The following is a 16367-nucleotide window of genomic DNA, read 5'->3' as shown; positions in this document are numbered from 1 at the left end:
ACACAAACTGTGTTTCCCTCTCTATCATTTCACTTTTCAAATACATGAATAAACCTTAAGAATGAAACTGGCTCAAAAGTACTATTATCACCCAGTGAATATTTCTCTGCTTCAGTCTCATTTGCAACTGGCAGAATGACTTTGACCTTGTTTAGAGTCACTTGAACTCTATGGTTCCGAGCTAACTTTTCCTCTCCCACTCCAAGTTCCATTTGGTGTCAGTAAAACATGACTTTGCATTTCAAATACAAAGGTCTTGAAAAGGCGTATAAAATGTTCCTAAGATGTGTTATCTTTGAAATGGCTCTGAGGTGTACAAGTGAATCAGAGATGTGCATATTAATTTCCCTTTAAATACAGCTTCTAAAAAAAAAAAGATCTCCTTGGGGGAAAAGTGAGAGAATTGGCTGCTTTTTTGTTTGTTTGTTTCTGTGTTTGGTTTTCTTTCATGTAGTGAACTTAAAACACTTGAAAGATTGTTGAAATTTTCAACAACGGCATCTCTAAATTCCCTTGAAATTCCCAATAAAAAACAACCATTCCTATGAAGAAGAATATTTATACCTTCTATTACTTACAGAATCAAATTCTAGAGGCTCTGCAATTCCAACATCATGGCTTTTAATGTTCTAAACTCAGGGATAAAATATCTTTAAGGAGTATGCAATTTAGCATAAATAGACTTCAGCATATGTCTAAGATTATGCCAAATTTATAAAGGCATGTGCTACGCTGCTGATGAAAAATAATTTGTGCAAAAGCTTGAAATTCCCTAACATTCTACAAATTGATTTATTTGACTTCCATCAAAGATTTTATTTTTTTGTTGTTAAATTATTAGAGCTAAGTATTTCAATGTGAAAGAATTCATGTGAATTGAATGTACACCAAATATTTTAAACGCTTTTGCTTAATATGTAACTAAATTAGTAAGGTAAACTCTGATATTTAAGGAATTCATTATTCTCATCATTGGTGCCAGAGAGTAATGTTAAGAGTCAGGTAACCAGCTATAAATTATAGTACAAATGCCTGGATCTCATATTCTTTAATTCAGTAGATTTCCATGTAAATTCTTCAGTACAGTTTCTTTTAGCTGTTGCTAAAATTCTGCTTTTCTGAAGTTATTTATTTAGTTGAAGGTCAGAGATGGATACAGAAACCTCCCATCTTCTCATTCACTTCCTACATGGTTGTGACAGCCAGGGCTGAGCCAGGGAGAAGCCAAAAGCAGGAGCTCATTTCAGGTCTCCCACGTGGATCCAAGGGCCCAGGACTTGAACACTTTCTTGTTGCTTTCCCATGCATAGCAGCAGAGAGTTGGATGAGAAGTGGAACAGGAACCGGGGGCCATGTGGGATGCTAGGGTTGCAGGCAGTCACTTGACGTGCTGGGCCACAGTGTCAGCTCGTATTTTACTGCTTTAACCTGAGTAGATTTTTTTACTTAAGAAGTTATACATGGCAGTCGCGTTTTCCAGTAAAATAATGTATTCTTCTTCCTCCTGACAAATCCTTTTTTTCGTAGCTGGTTGTATCTCAGTAGGTATCTTCTGTGGTCCCCAACACATGCACACAAATGGTAGCAGTTTTCTGTCTTTGTGACTCTCTTCTATCAACTTCTCTTCCATTTGCTCTTACTCTGCCCTGTTCTTTCCTTTCCTTGTGTGTCTCTAGGAAGGAGAGTATAAATACAACAGGTCATAAATTCATCAAGATCGTGTTTATAAAAAGGAACAGGAAGAAAGAAAATCAGTCATCTTCATTAAATGAGAACAACAAGCACTCTTGGAACAAAAACAATGCTTGCTTGACAAAATACCAAATGTGAGTTCAAGTTCTGCATTATGCTTATTTATTGAACTGAACACTTATGTGTGGCGAATGTAAAATTGAAAACCTCGATGTCTCTGAGATGCAAACAATTTCCCTGATTTCTGACCCTCACGTGCTGTCGGCAGAGCCGATTTCCTCGTTGTCCCCTGATCACGCTGTCTGCCGTGATGTTTGTCTCTTTCAGCAATAGAGGGGAGGGAGCAAAAGTCTACAACACAGAATGACAGAACATTTAGGAAACAAACTTTTATTTGTCCTCCTGTTGGGAGAGCTAATTACTTGTCAGTTTGAGACCTCATGTCTTGGTAAACATGTATTGATTGAGTCTGAGTCTTTCTTGCAATGTCAGTAACGTCCAAATATATTTGTGTTACTATAAAAGCTGCATAATTTATTGGTGGGCACTAATGGCTTTAACGAAGTCAGAAAGCTTCAAGAGGCAGAAGTAACAAAGGGAAGATTGTGATCGGTGCATTTTCTAATTCTTTATTCCAGCCACACACATTAGCCAGCTTTGACTCATTAGCCATGTTTATATGCTCATAAAATGACAAATCTACAGGAGCAGAGCTGGTGGTAGACCAGTGTCTGGTGCACTGTGCCATTTCAGAACTAAATGATTCCAGCCAAGGGAGAGATTCAAATGTAAAGTTGTATTTGTTAGAAGCTCAAAGAATGGGGCCTCAGGGCTGTGGTGCCACGGACGAAGCCAGTAACAGCAGCCCCAGCCTCCCGTGGGAGCTGTGGTTCCAGGCCTGGCTGCTCCACTTCCTCTTCTGCTCCCTGTTAATCTGCATAGAAAAGAACAGAAAGGCCCAGGTGCCTGGGTCCTTGCACCAACATGGGAAACCTGGAGCAGTTTGCTGCTGGCTTCAGCCTGGCCCAGTTCTGTCTGTTGAAGGCCTCTTGCGGGGCAGGGAGAAGGGTGGTACAATAGTGGATGGAAGATCGCTTTTTCTGCTTCTCCTATCTCTTTCAAATAAATGCAGAAGGTTTTTTTTGTTTGTTTGTTTGTTTTTTGTTTTTTTTTTTTTTAAAGGAAAAACTCAATTAACTAAGAAACTCAAACAGAAATGGTGTACTGGGACTTCGCTGTATTGCCCGTATTGAACAGAGTCTTGTGGTCTTTGAGCGAGCGGCCCTCTCTGTCTGAGATGCCCTTTCTCAGGGACTCACAGAGCTCACTGCTCACACGAGCCATCGGAGAAGACTCCTCTGACACCAACAACCCCAGTCTTTCTTCTTAGTTTCCTATCTTCACTTACTTGGACTATATCTACTTTTTGAAAATGATTGCCAATCCTCTCCGTACAGTGTACTGGGTCCCTTTTTCCTTCACTGTTTACTTCGGCCACATGAAAGTATCTGTTGGGCACTAAGTAAATGTTTTTGTTGAGATGGATGGCAACTAGGAAATACTGAAGTAGTTTATTAAGACTAATATCTCAACATTTTGGAAGTCACTGTGAGAAACGAAAGACATTATTTTTTTTCTTTAAGATGTTTATATTTGTGTAGGCTAGTCCACCACACAAGGCATTAAACTATCCATCTACTAGTGCGTGTGCCTGCACTCCAAATCACTGGTGGTGTAAAGCAATAACATAGATTATCTCATGCATTTTCTCCAGGTCAGGGCTCTAACAGTGGCTAAGCCAGGAGTTTCTGGACCAAGGATTCTCAAGAGGTTCGCGACATTGTCTCAGTCCGGGCTCTGCTCACCTGAAGGCTTCGCTGGGGCTGGCTGGCCTTTTCAGGCAGGGCTACCCATGCGTCTTGGCACTCTTTGCTGGATCCCCTGGATGGGGAGCAGCTTGCGAGTCCTCAAGATGTGGCTGCTTTGGATTCTTCCGAATGACTCATCAAACAAGAGCAAAGTAGACTCCTTTCTGTCTTGCCCGACTCAGGCCTGGGAGGCCACAGGATCACCAATTAGCCTGGCACAGTGTGGAAGTGCATGGGCACTGGAAAGTGAATGCCACACAGGAGAAACAAGGATGAAGCATAAATGGCCATGTGCTAATTGTGGAAGTGTGTTCAATGAGTTTCAAGGATTCTGGTTGATGTTACCGGAAAGCTACATTAGATGGCAGATTTAAGTCTTACCTGGGTAAGGGTGCTTGCTCCGGATATTTTAATAAGAAGAACTTTACTTGTTCATTTATTTAAGAGATATTTATAAAGCTTTACTTGCTATGTGAAGTCCAAGCATACAAAATCCATAAAGGCTGATCCTTGTCTGGAAGTATTTAGAATCTAATATGAGAAATTATGAAGGGATTAATAGTTTTGTGCAGGGGGTGGTTTGCTTGTGCTCAGAAGATGTTTTGGAAACAGCCCAGTGAAGTTTCTCTCACCCCTTGATCCCCCCTAGGGGCGGGATGGGGTGGGGTGGGGTGTGGCAAGCTAGGGAGCTAGGATTCTTTTGCTATCAGCCATGTCTCAGAAACCCTTTTCCCCAGAGCCAGTAGTGGAACCTAAAATGCCACTTTCTCCTTCCCCCTTTCTTTGCAAGTGCTGACTGTAAAGAAATTCTCCGACTTAAGCTGACAGGCGATTCCCCGCTCCACCAGGACTTCCACCCATGCGCAGGAGAAGGGAAGCTCCACAGAGAAGACAGGGCGCTGGATTGCCTCCCCCGGTCTCCTACCACTCATCTGACCCTTTCTAGCTAGTCACAGCTCTACATGGTTCTCCATCCATTTAATCTCAAATAAACACAGCCTCTTTCTCTGGAGGTTTTGGAGTCTTCAGCATGCAGGCTCCCATGCAACACAAAACTATGATTAAATAAGTGTGTTGACCTGTCTTTTGTTAAATGTTCTAGGAGTGCCAGCTGTGACGGGAGAGGCAAGGTGTCACACTTTCCCACCCCTGCGGGGGGAAAGAACACCATCAAAAGCAGATGTTGGAAACAGGCTACACATGCACAAAATGATCATGTTTTTAAAAGAGTTTCCCTGCAATTTTCATTTAATCTAAGGGAGACAGATTATTGACCAGTTAATTTGATGTGAAAAAAACTCACCAGTATGATCACAGCACAAGAAGCAAAGACACATGAACTGCTCCCATGCTCCCTGCCCGGTCTGTTTTTGCAACAATGTTTTACCGAAAGATATAGCATCCAAACTGAGGACTCATCCCTTAACATTTTATTTTCCCTCTGTTGATTGCCTGATTTATTATTCTTGTCTCAGTCACTTTTGGGACCAAGAGGACGGCCTATGCCAATGCTAATTTTTATCTTCCTCTAAGGAGTCTGGATGGGGGAAAACTTACTTACTCATAGTCATTTAGTCAATGTTTGTTAAGACAGAGATTAATCCAACGCACTTTTGTAAGTAACGTAACATTCAACTAGCATTCGAGTTTAGTTTTACAGAGAAATAGATGGACCTGTGGGAGTCTGGGAAAAGCAAGTTGCCAGCCATTAAAGTTCTTAACACTGTGTAGTAAAGACGCTGACCCATCAAATCCCCTTCGAGGAGTGACTCAGGAAAGAATACAGAAATGCATATAAACTTTGAATGATAACAATCTTCATAGCAAAGTGGCTTATAATCGTGGAAACATGGAAACAAATTAAATGTCCATCAAGAGGGTATTTCATCGTGTGGAAGTAAATAAAATAAAACACTAGACTATCATTGAAATCATGTTGTAGAACAATATTTTATGGCTTGGAAATATGTTTACAGAATACAGTTGATACAAAAAAGCAGTGACACACAAGGTAAGCTTAGCAAGACCAACAGGGCCACATCTAACTAGACCTGCAGCTGCCTGCTAAGGCGGAGACCAGCTGCAAGCAGCCAAACCAGCTGACCCTGAAAGACTTTCCAACTCAACAATATGTTGTGTCATATGTGACCTTGCTGTTTGGGGGTTGTTATCAGAGCGCCCTGTATTGTACATGTCTGCTGGAGGTGTTGGAAAGACTTCGAAGAAAAGACAACAAACATCTCCAGTTCAGACTCAAGGTGTTCGAGTGTTACACTCGTCATTATTTTTGAAGAGGCAAAATTGGCAAGGAGGTTAAAATCAATACAAAAACAGAGCTGATATTTTAACACATGCAGGCGCCATGTAATGATCTGGGAGACGAAGTGGGAGGATAGGTAGCCCCTACTCCCAGGAATGCACAGTTAATAGTGATGATCCCACTTGACCTAGACTCTGCTCAGAGTTTACCAAGAATTGTTGCAACACACTACAGAGCTCAAGAGCATTCATTTACTGAAGTTGATTAAAAATGCAATAACTCTTCCCCAACGCGATTCTCAGATCATGGTAAAATCAAGAAGGCTGCTCTGGTCACCTGATGATCTAGAAGTAATGAGGCCTATAGGTTGACTTGAATAGAAGAAAATGATATGACGCTTTCATGGAGGTGTCTACCTGTAATCTTTCCGACAGTCCCAGCCCCTTCGCCATTTAAAATTCTGTAGCTGTGGGACATCACTCCCAGGCAGCAGAGAGTTTAGTAAGACTTTGCAGACACCTAACCTTCTAGCCCCTGCCTGGCTACTGGCAACCCTACGGTGCTCCTGTGGAAGCTGGCAATCTGAGTTAACATCAGGGCATGGATTTCGTTAGATGCAGGGGTAGAGGTTTGCATCGGAGGGCCTGGCTGCTCTTTCCTGCTGTGTGTCGATCACAGAATGGTCTGACCTCTGCTCTCCTCCACTGCTAACCTGATCTCCCTGCTGAATGCAGTCTGCTCGTGTGGTGTGATTCACAGGTTCCTCCTGGAACACAGTTCCACTGCCTGATCTAGCCTTCACTCCCAACGTTTCTCCCCTCACACACTGCACTCCTGTCTCTGGTCATGCCGGTTAATTGCATGCAATTCCTACTTTTCTTACCCCTGCACTTTACTTTGGCTGGTGACTTTCATTTTCAGTTAGACCACTCTTCTATCTTCTAATTCTGGGCTTGTTTCTTGAGTTTCTCTCCCGTATTAGACTGTAACTAATAATTGGACTAACAACATGTTACATTGCCTGGCACTCTGTTGGGTCTTTGCATAGCTGTCTTAACTGATTTTATTCTGTTTGAGATCATTGAGATTGTTGCTATTGTCCTTGATGTCCTAATTTTCAGGTAAGAAAAGTGAGACACAGAGGCAAAATCAACTTGCCCAATAATTACTGTCAGTTCCATCAGGCAGTGTGTGTGTTGTATCTTCTCTGTACCTGCCACAAACCTGGGTCAAAATATTGAATAAAGGAATGAATGAGATGTCGCGAATGAAGCTGTTTCTGTAGTCATAGTAATCCTACTCTCCTTTGCTTTCTCATCCTTGCTCTAGCACTTAATTTTATTTTGGAAGTCTGGGACGCAATTCACAAATCATCTGTATATTGACCAATTCTCCATTTACTTGGAAGAAGTCACGTTTGCATGCATCAGGTGACTGCTGGCTGAGATCCAGCTGTGGCACTGTTTAAAAACAGCTGCTACTCAGATTCAGGGTCAGCATCCATGGGAGAGGGTGAGGAGAGGGGTTGTTGGCAGGAGTGAGAAGTTGCTTGACCAGCCCTTTGTCCTGAGGAAATATACCCCTGTCCCTTCCCTCATTCACGCTCAGCTGTTCCTTGCTTTATGAACTGGTTCTAAGAATTCATAGACTGCACAGCATTACCATCCCAGCTCCCCCTCTTCTGTCTCTCACATCTTGGCTTGCCACCCACAGTAGCAGCAGGGTTTACAGAGGGAGAAGGGCCAAGGTGACAGCGGCTGGCAACTTTGCAGGAAGTAAAGAGGGCAAAGGATGGTGTCTGGGGTCTCATCCAGTTGTGCTGGTTGAAGCACAAAGTGCCCACAAGCCGAGACCCAGTGGGATATACAAAACACAGTATTATTCTCATCTCTCCAATATAAGAAATATCTTCATCCCCATCCAAGGAAACCCAGAAGTCTCACCCAATCATGACTTCAGGATCAAAATTTAGAACTTCATTTTATATACCAGGTCCAGGTACCAATTAGATCTGAGAACTAAAAATAAAAATTATGTGCCTGCTTTAATACGCACATACACACCATGTAGTGCTATTAACTGGGATAGGGTAAGCACAAAAAGATCCATTCAAAACAGAGGGAGTTGTATCATTAGAGATTTGGAAATCCTTTTAGGCAAATTAGTCAAGTTCTCTTGCCCTGTGTGCAGGAGACGCTTCCCTGCACTCCTGTTCCCAGGGGATAACAACGTTCAGGGAGGGTGAGGAGGATGGGCCAACTGCACTCTGCTCCTTACAGTTCCTGGCTCGAACTCCTGAGACCACCTTAAAGAAATGGAAACTCATTCCAATTCAATTTTAATTTTTAGTGCCTCAGAAGTCTTCCAAAGACTATTTTCTGTCTGTAGGAAATTCTTGCTCTGGCCTCTCAGGCAGTTTCAATCTATTTTAGTTCCAGTTATCAGCACTTAGCAATACTGCTCTTTCTACAACTTTAGAGATCTTTCTACTTGACAGTTCTTTCCATATGTCAAACATCACAAGTATTTCAAGACATGTTTCTCTTTCCTGATTTAATCATTACCACTTTGGGAATATCAGCAGGCTGTAGGACTGCATTATAGGAAGTTTAGTGCAGCTGAAAGATTTACTAAAAGCCACTTTGAGATGTTTTATGATAGAATAGCCACACCTAATGACGTCTTTACCGAGACTATGTTTCACTGCAAACCATTTGTATTTAAATTTTGCCTCTCTTTTTCTCATTGAACAAATATTTCTGTGACTTGATCATTTCTCCCAGGCTATACCTTGAGGAGAAACTGAATATGAGAAATCATTCTGGGAACCAATAATGTGGCATGGCCCACATTGCCTGCATCCCATACAGGTTCCAGTTTGAATCCTGGCTGTTTGTCTTCCAATTCAATTCCTTGCTGATACAATCAAACTGTACTACCTTCAAAATACTACTCTATCAGAGATTCAGAAATGCAGAAAAGGACATGGAAACAACCCAGATGCCCATCAAAAGAGGAATGGATTAAGAAATGGTGGTATATCTACTCTATGGAATATTATTCAAACATTAACAAGAATGAGATTCTACCATTTATATCAGAATGGTCCCAACTGGAGACCATTATGCTCAGTGGAATGAGCCAGTCTCAAAAGGACACATACTGAATGTTCTCTCCGATATAAGACAACCCTCATGTAAAACACAAAATAAATTCACATATAGGTAACCTATATATGCATTTATATATATAATATATATGTATGTATGAATATATATGTGTGTATACATGCTCCTTATCTACCTATATTCTCACATACCTATATTCTCATAGATTGACTATATAATGGAGACTAGTATACCTAGAAGTGAATATATGTTGCTATCCATATCTCTATTCTTGAATAAAAGGAGAACTCCCAATGAAACAGTGAAATATACTTTGATAGTATGACACTAGATCTTCTTCACTGAAAAGATTCCCCAGAAAGACCTGATCGAGGACTGCTTGCACATTGGATCCAGACCAATTTAAATACTTACGATGGTGCTTTGATCTATTGGTGGAGAGATTACTTGTCTAGGGCCCATCATCCTCTATTACATCATTAGAGTGCCAGGAAGTTCAAAATAAGGGTGTAGATACGATGAAATTACAAACAAATGGACATACTCCTTTCTTTTTGCCCTACAGGTGGCAGCACCAGATCAACCAATCAAACGTATACAGCTTGTCTCAGCGAAGATAAAGCCTTTTACCACTGGAAATCCCTGTATAAATTCGACTTCCAGCATGTGCAGTTGGAACACGGCTGCTAGAATATAGGTCTAGCAAAGCTAACTTTGGAAAAACTGATTTGGCAGTACTAGGGGGCCTCAAGTCCTCCAATGTAGTCAGATCTTTTACAAAGTAATTCATGGGGATTGGAGAGTAAAAGCACCTGGCCCAAGTCGTTTAAAAGAAGATCACTTGATACTCCTGAAACTGGACAATGAAGGCTTCTTGGTTTCAGTCCAAACACTTGGGACGATGGCTTGCATATTGCCTTGTTACTTCACATTTATAACTTGGTATAATGAAGTACACAGAATTTAACCTCCCTCGGTGAAGAGATGTAGTTATGACACTCCCATTTAGACCTAGCAATAACTAACTACAAATGTAGGGTTATTGCCCATCAAGACAGAAAGAATGCCTTGAACCAACAATGATTACAGTCAAAACTAGCAGTTTTTCATGCATTGGGATTGTTATGTGAATTTTGTGTTTGTTAATGTTTCTTTCCATAGCAACCAGCACTTTAAAAATGGAAAATCCTAGGTTCAAGTTAAATCACCCAGCTCTTCTGTGGCATCACCAGGATCTGAAGGAAGGGATTCTGAGTCCACAGTCGCACCGCCTTGCCCGAGCTATCTCATGGCCTTGCCTCTGAATATAAGACTTTTACCAGGAGGGAGTTGCCAGCGCTGGTCATCAGTTCAACTTCCTTCATCCTTTTTTCCTGGGCACATCTTATGTTGAAATTTGAAAGGCTGAGCACTCACACAGATAGTGGTTGCCCTAAATTGTCTTGAAAGTAGATCGCAAATTTCCATGGCAGACAAATACAACTCAAACGTTTGTTGTCGGAATCATTCCAAGCTGAATGGAAATCCCAGGTCTCCACAGCTCAAATCATGACAGGGATGAATTTAGCCTGGGAATGTCACTTCCTATGCCTGTAGAATCTAATGTCAATGAACACTGGCTGTTCCGGCAAGAAGAATTAGCTGCAGTTTTAGCCTAGTGGCTAAATCTTTGCCTTGAATCTGCAAGGTCCCATATGGGTGATAGTACATGTCCTGGCTGCTGCACTTCCCATCCAGCTCCCAGTAGTCCGGGAAAGCAGCATAGGATGGCCCAAAGCCTTGGGACCCTGCACCCACAGTGTGGGAGACACAGAAGTTCCTGACTCCTGGCTTCGTATCAGCTCAGCTCTGGCCATTGCTGCCAGGTGGGGAGTGAACCAGCAGATGAAAATCTTTCTCTCTGTATCTCCCTTTTCTCTGTAAAATCTGCCTTTCCAGGAAAAAAAAATGAAGGATTTTCTGAAATGGTATAAATTAAGCTGCAAGAGAAAGCAATCTTTGGCTTTCACTGTTTCACGCCACTTAAATTTTGAATATGCTGTGTTGAGAGACTGTTCCTAGTCACTGTGGCTCCGAGTGGTACTGAGAGGCGACATTTGTCAAAGCAGGAGCAGCTTAGACTTCAACTGACATTTCTGGTTTTTTTTTTTTTTTTTTTTAAGAAAAACTCCAACTACATATTATACACCATTTTAATTTTATTTCATCTTACTTTGTAATAGTTTCATTTCACTTCAAATACACATTCTCTAACAAAATTAGATTTGAATTATCTCTGAGAGTTAAAATAGCTTGGGAAGGCATTTTAATTTAACCACATTTGAACAAAGTGCCTAAACAATCATTACAAAGCATGTGTTTGTGAAAGCAAGCTTCATGAATCATTTTAAAATTAAAGCAAAAAATAAAAATAAAAGCTAAAAATAAAGTCATCAAAGGCTTTTTAAATTCTAAATATACAACATTAACTTAAATACCATTTTATTGGTTCTCAAAACCATGAACATTTTCAAAATGCAAAGCGGGAAGATGTTACACAGATGAACCCTGGCGTAATGTGTACCTACCTCATTTCTTGTGTTGTGCTTAAGGGAAATATAAAGATGATAATGTTTTCATAATTAACTACTGAAAATATGCAGAATATTCTAAAATTCAGACATCAAAGCATCTATTTCTTTAAACTTGTTGCTTATGCTCTCAATACATTCTCCAGCTTTTAATTTTATCCCATCAATTACAAGATAGTCTTCTTCATAGTGGCTTTCAAATTGATGGCCTGCAGGAGCTTCAGGACTGTATTTTGGTAACTGTAAAAACAACCAATGGTTCATCAGGACTACATCCAGTTTACTCGACTATTTCAACAAAACAGAGTCATTTCATAGCAGTTATGCAGCACTTTCTACTATGTCAGTGATCTAATCATGATATCCACACATTTTGTATAAATGTATGATAAATGATAAGGGATTCTTTACACATTGTCTCTCTTCTCTAACAGTACACATTTCCAGCTTTATAAAAATCTAATTTGGACAACCATCATCACTTAAATTCTGTGTGATTACTCTGTGTTGGTTTTCTTTTGAATTATTACCAGAGAGAATATAAATTAAAACTTGCTTAGTCACATTTTCCATCTTCATTTTCTCATAAGCATATGCATTACTTATTCCCATTAAGCATTACTTATACTTAATTGGAAAAGCCAGCAGTAAAAGCAGAGGTAGGCCTAGGCGTACACACGTGCACGCACGTATACTCAAGATTTATAACTCCCTATCCATCAAAGGTGGGACTACCTTTCCGGGTGAGGACAGGGGAAATAAAAGAAAACATTTGCAGTTAAGACAAGTTTTTCATAAGTCAAAAATGAAGCTTTTAATACAAATAATTATTCAGTGAACTGTATTATTTGCACATGGATTATCCAGTTTGTGAATTAGTCAGATGGACTTATGAAAAGCTAGAGTTAATTTCCTCCCTTTGCTTGCCAAGTCAGGACATGTCAACCTGTATTATCAGCTACAAAAGAACATAATTAGGGAGATGACTCTATTGAGGAAAATAATCTCATAAAGCATTTCAATGACAGATAGGAATACATTCTGATTATCTGTGTGTATACACTCTTTGTCATGTTGCTACTCGCCTTCTTTGGTCGTAAATACTTGAGGGAAATTCAACGGAAACTTCATAGGTGAAATGAATGATGAAAACATCATTAAATGTATAAGTGAAAATAGCTCACATAGGATCCCATCAGAGAATCAAGATGCTCAGGACTTAAATATTATCTGGTGGTTCTTTGCAGCATGCTAATTTATAAGTCACTTCCTTCTAAAAACAGAACACACCTCCAGTTCTAAATGGAGTTGCTTTTGGAAGGCATATTAATTCTTCCTAAATAACAGAAAGAAAAAGGAAAAAAAAATCTTAGAGGTGATCATTTCCTTTAAACTGGAAATTATTCCAGCTTTGACAGTTGGTTTCATTGCCATTCTCCTCGTTTAAAAGCGAACATGGTTCTAAATATTCTGAACCTGGCATGAATGCCAGACTTACAAAGCCCAGCGTGTAGAGTGTCTTATGAACCAGTCAGCAGGAGGCAGTCAACCTGCCTGCCAGCAAGTTAAAATGATTAACTTTTACAATTCCTGAATGGCTTTTGAAAGCACAAAAGAATTTAAGAAATCTAAAACAAAAAGTGAGCTCCCACCTGGTGTTGTATCAAAGCTATGTATTTTACCTTAAGAAGTAAAAATCAGTAGCGATTTTCTGTTCAATTGAGTTACTAGTTATAATGGCAAAATAGAAGGCAATTTTGGTGCTACAAAAGCTCCAGGATATCACTATAAAAAATCAATCTGGTTGTACTTTCGAAAAGACAAACTGGTAAGATTTAAAAAACACAGCACAAAACCATAAGGGATTCAAACAAAGTGTAAAATTGTTAGAAAAAGAATAATTTATATGTTAATTATGTATATAAGACATATGCCACTAATCTATAAATCTTATTCTAAAAAAAAAAAGGTAAGATTCATATGCGTATTCCAGGTCTTTTTTAGAAAAAAAAAACTAACTGGAAAAATAGGATTTCTATTTCAAATTCAGATAAAAGTTGGCATTGCTGGTGCTAATTCAGAAAACCATCTCGATTTTCAAAACTTAGTAGAAGATTTTAATGTGCTTCTTTTATTTTAATGCATTTATTTATATAAAGATAAATTCTGTATTCTTTCTAACGAAATAAATGAGGTGTTTAAGAATCATCTTTATTCTCATTAACTTTGTGAATGGCATCACGCAATTGGGCAGACTGCCAAAGTTTGTGAACCACCTTGTCTACTTATAAATCCTTCTTTTTCTAAATTGGAGAACAGACAGGCTTGGGGTTGGATAATTGCTCCCAATGAGAAGATAGGAGAAGGGAAATGATGCGGATCTCAGCAGGGACTTATCCCAGACACTCCCGTTGCTATTCCATCCCTACAAAAATAGTTCACCCCGCGTGTCTCTTTCTGCTCTACGCAGTCTCCTCAGCCTATCTCAACCTTCTAAACAATCTTCCGAGGCAGGTGATCAACAGCTGTGCCAAGGTACCCACGTCCTTCGTGCTGAGTCCAAGCTGGGGTGCAAGCAGCATATCCGGAATCACTCTCAGAATCAGCCTGTCTGATCAGCACCTAAATGAACGAACGAATGACGTCTTCCAGAGGCACAACTGCTTGCTGCTCTGTTCTGAATGTTTAGCGAACAATCACATGGTGGGGTACATCTGCCCACACTTTCTTTTTATTGCTGATTTATATCAATGTTCTGGACCCTGTACCACACACACACACCTCATTTTATTTGTAGAGATATGGAAAAAGAGAAAAAAAGATAAGTCCATACATCTTTTCTGATTCCGACATAGTCGGTTTACAGGGGAAAAAAAAAAGACAAATCTAGATATTAACAGTGATGCTTAATCTGCGGGAAAATTCTATGCTTCTTTCCTTATTGTGGAGGCTATTCTGGCACATAAAACAAAGAAGTCAGATTTCCCAATGAGCTTCCAAGCTTTCCCGGTGAGGGCTGTTGTGTCGGCCCCTTCTCCCAACGGCAAGGATCAGCGGCGGTGAAAGTCCCGCTGAAGTAGCCCAGTACAGCACAGTGAGTTCCCTCCACCTTTACTGCATTCTAAAATTAAGAGGACCGCTCTGCCTCAACGTACATGACTCTTCAAACACTGACATACATATTCATCAGATCTGCTCATCATGAACACTTCTTTGGTAAATTTGAAGGTATTATTTAGGCTTAGTAAAAACAAAAAAAAAACTAACCATACTACCTTTTCTCTGGCGTTCATTTCTTCTCCACGTCCTTCAGACTTGTCAGCTGTTGCTGGGGGTTCTAGTACTTGCTGTAGCATTTGCTCCAGCTCTTCTAGTAAAACTTCCGTCTCAGAGACAACTAAAGAAACATCATTAGTATGGTTAATCAGCTATGCTTAAGTTAATTCAGTCTAACTCACCACCTCATTCATAATCTAAATCACCCAGAATGCTATAAAATGAAATATAAATATTCACTATAAACTTCACATATGACTACTTCATGTAAAAATTTTAGGTATTTCCAGGTTAATCTTTTATATTTTCCTTAAAAAAAAAATAAGCTTGCCATCTACACACTATGAAGAATTGCTGAAACATCAAAAGCTCATTAGAATTTTTTATTAAGGTAATAAACTAAATTATATCACGTGTAGAGTAAGATATAGCAAATGTCTTTAGACAACAGAGAGCAAAACTTAGCTTGTATGAGCCAGATGATGTCTATGACAACTATTTCTAGCTATCTGACAAACTAACATTCTCAGTATACCAGCAACTTAAGAAAAACTGAACAACAAAACAAAAATAACCAATTCATTTAAACGTGCTAAGGACCTCAATAGACAGCTCTCACAAAGACAAATGGCTTATAATTTGTGAAAAGAAAGAAAGGTGGGGGAGGGAGGAAGACAAAAGGAAAGTGGAAGGGAGAAGGGGAAGGGAAGAAAGGAAGAGGGGACTATAATTCAATTCTTAGAATATTTATGAACTATATTGAATTTGTTGAAATTTTAGAAATGAAAAACTAATTGAAACTAAAAAATGAAGCAAAAATCTGATAATATATCCAACTTGCTGAGATAAAACGATAACCTTTACCAAAGAAATAAAACACGATGCTAACCAACAACTGATTGACAATACATGTTTGAATTCGGGAAATTAACAAAGAAACATCTTCATTTGCTACAGGATTCTGTTCAAAGATCAACGACAAGAGGTCATATGTGTCCTGCTGCCCTGCACCGGGGACAGATGGAGCATCAGAGAAGGCCTTCTAAGGACAGCGTGATTTGGAAAGAAAGACCATAAGTGTAAATTTCTTCATCTTCCACTCCTGTAACAAAATCTGATGAGTTACCACCTATTACTTGCCATTAATTGGCAGGTAAGCAAAAACCACATCACGCAGAGCAGCTGATCATTCATTGAAATCCAGGCTGGACACAAAAAGGAAAATTAAAAATTTGGCCATAAGTTCTTAAATGAAACATTTCCTTGGCTATAAGTGTCAATGAAATAGTCATGCTGTGAGATAGCAAATTCCCCTTCTTCCATGGGTATCATTATAGTACCCGAGAAACAGTTTTTAGTTTTAGAAAAACAATTTTTCACATTAGAATTTTTCTGCAAAAATTCTGTCAATATTCATTGCTTCTCACAGCCCTCTTATACTCAGCCAACAAAGACTTACTGTCTACTTAGTGAGGGCCAGTAACTGCAAAAATATATGTACAGATTGACAAGTCTTCTTAGCCAGCATTTCTTCCTAGCCAAACTTAAAGTTCCTCTATGGAAAACTTCACAT

At 39.6% G+C, this 16367-nt stretch overlaps 1 protein-coding gene across 3 annotated transcripts in view; it reads right to left on the bottom strand.

Moving 5' to 3' along the window:
• Window positions 1-11139: 11139 nt before the first annotated feature.
• The window catches only part of ZCWPW2 (zinc finger CW-type and PWWP domain containing 2), an 87553-nt gene continuing 82325 nt past the window's right edge, over window positions 11140-16367 (bottom strand). For all 3 annotated transcript variants that reach the window (XM_012927881.2, XM_058657024.1, XM_058657025.1), the window contains 2 exons: window positions 14794-14915; window positions 11140-11758 (listed from right to left, as the gene is read on the bottom strand). In XM_012927881.2, the coding sequence (XP_012783335.2) occupies window positions 11597-11758; window positions 14794-14915 (284 nt within the window). In that variant the 3' untranslated portion in view covers window positions 11140-11596. The remainder of the gene's footprint in view (window positions 11759-14793; window positions 14916-16367) is intronic.

The sequence above is a fragment of the Ochotona princeps genome, chromosome 30, assembly GCF_030435755.1.
Source record: "Ochotona princeps isolate mOchPri1 chromosome 30, mOchPri1.hap1, whole genome shotgun sequence".
Lineage (NCBI taxonomy): Eukaryota > Metazoa > Chordata > Mammalia > Lagomorpha > Ochotonidae > Ochotona > Ochotona princeps.
This window is presented reverse-complemented; position numbering and strand designations above follow the sequence as displayed.